Raw genomic sequence first — 5,774 nt, forward strand, 5'->3', positions numbered from 1 at the left:
TGAGGAGGAAATTTTGTTAATTCACGAAATATTCGGGTAACAATTCTCTCATTATTCTGATTATTTTCTTTTGTTCCTTTTTCATGTTCTTATTTTTCTTCATTTTGTGTAGGTTGTGTCTAGCAGGAGGGAGGGAAGTCCATGATGTAGTTGTGAAAAATATTCAAGATCTGGCAAAAGCATTCTCACTTTATGATGTTGAAATGCTGGTAATTAATAATAATAATATCATCACTTCAAAACTTTTGACTTTGGAGAATCTACAGGGTTGACTTTTGTATGCCCCACAACTTGTTTCAGGTAAGAAGGGAAGAATTACTTCAGTTTGCTCAAACTGCAATCACTGGGCTTAAAGAAACTGGTGACATAGCATGGTAGGTGAGGCAAGAGTCTAAAACTGTAAAAAAATCTGCTGAATTTCTTGTTTTTAACCTAATTTTATATCTATTCTTTGTTGTGTGATCTGCCCTCAGAATAGATTTTGAAATCTCACAAATACATCAACGATTGAATAGCATGAAATGCCAACAATCTGCACATGAAGCCACTGAGAATTCTTCTGAGGCAACAAGCACTGGATCATTAATGGTTAAGTTGTTGATGAAATCAATAAAGCAATAAACCCTAATAGAAGGAAACCATATGTGAAAAAAATACACCTTTTCTGATGCAGGAAATAGAAGAACCTGTTACACATATTCAGTTGTGCTGCAGATTGGAGTCACTTTTACTGAAGAAACGATTGTTGAGATACGGGGATACAATAGAGACTCATGCTCAGAAAGTATGGTTCATCTAGTTTATTAAATGTTTAATTGATTATATTTTGTATGATTGTGTAATTATTGTGCAGGTTGATATATTAAAAGTTCTAGTAGAATCTCTTCATAACTCGGCCTCCAAAACAGAAAAGCGAATTTTGGAGCAGAGGTAACTAATTATTTTATCATTTCTTTTGACTTTGTATTTAATTTATACAACTGTATTTTTCTTGATGTGTTGGTAGGGAAGAGAAAAACGAAGCCCTTACTTTTCGTGTAGCTAGAAGCAATGAAGTCAGCCAAATTGAGAAGGTTTGATGGCATTTTGGAAGTTTACTTATATTTTTTAATCTTAATTTGAAGATTAGCACATTTTTCAGGAGTTGGGAGCTGAAATTAGTGAGCTTGAAAAGCAAAGAGACAAAATTGAAGCTGAATTGAGAGAGGTAATCTCCTTCTTGCTCAATGAGTTCCTCAAAGTCATTATTTTTATCACATCACCTAATAACAGCATTCTGACAACATTCTCTATAATTTTGAATCTATTTTTTGAAATACACATTCCCTTTTAATATGTAGTTGAGTCATTATGAAGAAAAAAAATAAGCATCATTATCACAATGTTTTGTCTGATTAGATTTCCATTTTAGGTTAATAGCACATTGTCTGTTGCATATGCTCGTCTCCAACATGCCAGGGAAGAAAGGTTCCAGTTTGATGAAGATAACAATGATTTTATTCTACTCTTAAAGGAAAAGGTCAGATCTGCTTTTCTTATATATCACATTTAGGATATTCTCTTCTACTCATCTAGATATGCTTATATTAATGATATTATTATTATTAATATAGGAAGACGAACTCTCAAATACAATTGTTTCATATAGAGCAGAAGCAGATACTTGTCATGCATTTGTTAACTTTCTAGAAGCTACTTGGGCTTTCCAGTCCTCATATGTGGAAGAAAGGGACAAACTGGTCAAGTATGTCAAATTATTAATATTGAATGATATAAATTCTCTTATTCAATCATTTATTATCTGATTAACTTTGTGCTTATGATAATATATTCTGGCATGTTGAAGTGATCAATTGCAGGATCATGAAGTATATTTTGTAAATACAACTATTAGTTTCTTATCTGCTTACAAGGTACTTTGAATCTTATTAGATATTGACTATATTCAGTAAATAATTTCATCTCATTGCATTGGTAACTTTATATCTTATCAGGATCAACTGCCACCTGCTATTGCCAATGTGAGGAAACTTGAGGAGAGCTTGAAAGGGTACATTACTACATTATACTTCCTTTGTCCATTAGAAATATGTTCTAGAAATTGCAATTTCAGTGGAAGTAGATTGGAGGAAGAATTGTTTAAAAGAAATATTATATTGTGCTTAGAGTTTTGTTGTGTGGTAGGTTTCGGAAAATAATCGATCCAGATGAGGAGTTCTTGCAAGATATCAAGAAAAGGGAAAATGTTGAGCAGGAATATCTTGATGCAGAAGTCAAGGTATATATATACGCGATTAAAGTTGTCACTTTTAATATCAATGATGCTCATCTTTACGAGTTAACTGGTGCAGGTTATAAACATCTTTGATGCAGTAGAAAGCATTAAGGACCATTTCTACACTACAATCGATGATCCTTCTAAGTAAGATAAAATTAGGTGAATCCTACCTTAGGATATTGTTAATTAATGATTAATTCCAATCATATGTTGTCAGGAAAGGTGTTGAAGTGATCACGGAGTTATTAGAAGCAATTGAAAAGTTAAAAATCGACTTCAAAATCATAAAAAGACCAAATCTAAGTATTGAGAAAGTAACCGAAGGTGAGCACACCCCATCAACAGGAGGTCCTGAAGGAGTTATGGTTCCACCTCCTATACGTGTCATGCCAGATTTTAAATCCATTTTTGCTCAGAAATTGTTAATCAAGTCTCCTAGACAAAAACCATATATACCCTTAGGCGCCTCCCCAGAAAACTCTCCTTTTTCAACCAATGAAGGAAAAACATTTGAGTATCACACTGAAAAAGATGCATCAAATCCCGCTTTGGTCTTTGACGACGAAACCTTACACCAAAAATCAACAGTAAAAAGTGATCAAGAACGCCTTACGTTAGACTCTAGCGATGAAATACCAAAAATACCCTTGACAGATCAAGAATCCGGTGAAACATCTCAGTTTTCGTTAGGTGATGACTTGGAGTCTCTAGACTCTAATGAGGAAATGCCAAAACCGACCTCAAGAATTGAGAAAGAGATGTCGACCAACTAAATGATTTGATAGATGAGGACTTTTTGTCGGTAAAAATGACAAAATAGCCCCTGGTAAGTTGAAATACTTTTGAAGATATGTATGCATGTTAATTAATTAATTAATTAATTAGCATCTCTGTTGATTTCGATAAGCGCACAGGGGAGGGTGCTAGCTTTGAAAGTAATTAAGGAATGCAAAGCTTGTGAATAACATACATACACAAGGTATACCTTAACATTTTACATCAGATATTAAAAGAAATTCATTTTCATTTTGTTTGTTATATATATAGTCAGGCTTAAAGTTTTGAGTTTTCAGATTAATTATTGCCAAGTGTGCATTTGTTCTGAATAATATGTAAATGAAATGTTTTCAATATATTATATAGCAAAAGAACATCATTCGTTTAGTGTTGTAAAATGAAACTAGGGTTTGACCGTCCGCGCGATGCTGCAGAAGTCTCAGTATGTTCAAAAATGCAGATCGATACCATACATACCACAGAGACGATTAAACCATATAAAGTGGAGCATAAAAGTATAAAAATAAAACTTGGATACAAATAATTATGTACGTAGGAGACGGACAAAAATAAGACTTGAAATTGTATCATAAATAAATTGATAAAAAAAAAGATTATTAAAAAATATGTAAGGGGTCAAAGTGTAACTTTAAAATATAATAGGGGATCAAATCGTAATGTATAAAATACAAATAATTTAACTTTAAAATTATGAGGGGTGAAAACTGTTAAATAAAAATTAATTGAGGGGAAAAGATTATAAATATGAAAATCTTCTACGACGAGAACCTAAATGGCTATTTCCATAAAACTATTGTTTTACATTGACAAAACTACAAATTTGGTCCAAATTTGGTCCTTATGGTTTGCAAAAATCTTTGGATAAGGTCCAAAATGTTCCCGGCTTGCACAGGAGGTCGAAAATCAAGAGTTTTCTGGGTTTTTGGTCCTAAACTTAAGAAATTCTTGTATTTTTGGTCCATGAAGCACTTGAATTGACTGTTTTGGCCTTTAAATTTCTTTTTTGTATTTTTTATATTTTTATTTTATAAATATTAATACAAAAAGGAATTAAGTTGGCTCTCTCTCTCTCTCTCTCTCTCTCTCTCTCTCTCTCTCTCTCTCTCTCTCTCTCTCTCTCTCTCTCTCTCTCTCTCTCTCCGTTGATTATTCTCCCTAAGTACTCTTGTTCTCTTTGAAATGAAGAGATTGAGCAATCTCAAAACCTCTAGCAGCTTGCTTTCATGAGTAATAATATCAAGTAGAGATCTAGATTTGCAGACACCATTTTCATGATTTCTTGCACTGAAAAGGTGAGATGGGATGTTTAAATCGAGCAACAATGGATAAATCATGCAATAATGTTGAAATCAAGCAACAATCGGGCACATTCCCTTTTCATTCTAGACTGAGGCCTAGTAAAAAAAATGGGGAGAAGTCTCCCTTGTTCATCATCTTCTTTACATAGACCTATAAATCTCTCATTTTTTTGGGGGTTTCTTTATTTCAATCGTCAATTAACACTTCCAACAAAAAGAATCAAACCTTTGTTCTTGGTATTGGCTGTTAACTGATTGGGGAAGTAATACATCTGTTCTTCATCTTTTTACCCATCCTTGGTAGGGTTGATTGGGGGTGGAACACGTATAGTCAACTTGTGGTCCTCGAGAGTCCATACAAACACACACACACACACACACATCAAAGAAATTAGGGCTCTTAAGAAGAAAGGACAATCAAAGCAAATTTCCACAAGTAATCGAAGTTTTGACATCTGGGTTCAATACACACATTGAAAAATTGAAACACACACACACACACACTCGAGAAAGTCAAAAATGGTGTAAACCCGATTGAAGAAAAATGAACTTGTGTATGATTTCTTTCTGATTTGCAGCTCGTGTTTATGATTACAGTGGTCGAAGGTGGGAATTATGATGTCAAGGGGGTTTGCTTATCGGTGAACTGTAACAAATATGAGGTTGCGGGTGGTGTGTCCATGGAGAGAAGATGGTGAGAAGATGATAGACCTGTGGGAAGAAGATGATGGAGTAGTTAGGTTTTTTGGTCTTAGGATGAGAGAGAGAGAGAGAGAGAGAGGGTACCAGTAGGGGTGGAGTGCTATCTTTTTTGTTTTTTTATTTTTATTTCATAAAGTATTAAAATAAACAAGAAAAGAAAATACAAAACTGGAATTTAAAGGTTAAATAGGTAATTTCAAAGTTTTTTGGACCAAAAACCCAGAAAACTCTTGATTTTGGACCTTCTGTGCAAGCTGGAAACTTTTTGGACCTTATCCAAAGATTTTTGCAAACCACAAAGACCAAATTTGCAGTTTTGTCTTTTACATTTAATAATGAATGATTGTCAATATATAACATGATTTGGTTTTAGTAAACTTGGATTTGGAAATAGAAAAAAGAAATATAAATGGCGGCAACATCATAGACAAAGAAAAGGACACGAAGCATAATCCACGGATAAAAATAGAAGTTGAAATGAATAGTGATACTCCTCACAAACCAATTTTGGTAATTAATATATATATATAATTCGGTATTCTGGCTTGTTCAGATTTTATGTAAAAAGGCAAAAATATAACTCTTTAGAGAAAATAAAATAATATAATTTTACAAAAAATGTCTACTTTTAATTTAAGGATAATGACTTAAAAAGGTAATATATTCTTCGATTTGTACACATTTGGTCATTGAGTTTA

The 5,774-nt window shown here is 33.1% G+C and overlaps 1 protein-coding gene and 1 long non-coding RNA gene across 3 annotated transcripts; both read left to right on the top strand.

Moving 5' to 3' along the window:
* The first annotated feature begins 299 nt into the window (after positions 1-299).
* Positions 300-3,421, top strand: LOC145069211 (uncharacterized). Of its 2 annotated transcripts, XR_013689371.1 has the most exons (14): positions 300-374; positions 474-588; positions 674-784; positions 854-930; positions 1,007-1,073; positions 1,142-1,207; positions 1,412-1,519; positions 1,614-1,744; positions 1,847-1,913; positions 1,995-2,050; positions 2,185-2,278; positions 2,352-2,422; positions 2,496-3,104; positions 3,193-3,421. XR_013689371.1 is itself a non-coding variant. In XM_079016165.1 (13 exons), the coding sequence occupies exons 2-13, from the start codon at positions 517-519 to the stop codon at positions 3,049-3,051; spliced, it is 1,476 nt and encodes a 491-aa protein (XP_078872291.1). In that variant the 5' UTR covers positions 300-374; positions 474-516; the 3' UTR covers positions 3,052-3,421. The 2 variants fall into 2 exon arrangements, 1 of the variants encoding a protein (XP_078872291.1); XM_079016165.1 differs by having other exon boundaries at positions 2,496-3,421.
* A 719-nt stretch (positions 3,422-4,140) lies between these two features.
* On the top strand, positions 4,141-5,277 carry LOC145090734 (uncharacterized). The gene is made up of 2 exons (XR_013701738.1): positions 4,141-4,368; positions 4,972-5,277. It is a non-coding gene; the product is annotated as an uncharacterized LOC145090734 (long non-coding RNA).
* Positions 5,278-5,774: the final 497 nt, after the last annotated feature.

The sequence above is a fragment of the Lactuca serriola genome, chromosome 1 (assembly GCF_051521515.1).
Source record: "Lactuca serriola cultivar US96UC23 chromosome 1, Lser_US96UC23_V15, whole genome shotgun sequence".
Lineage (NCBI taxonomy): Eukaryota > Viridiplantae > Streptophyta > Magnoliopsida > Asterales > Asteraceae > Lactuca > Lactuca serriola.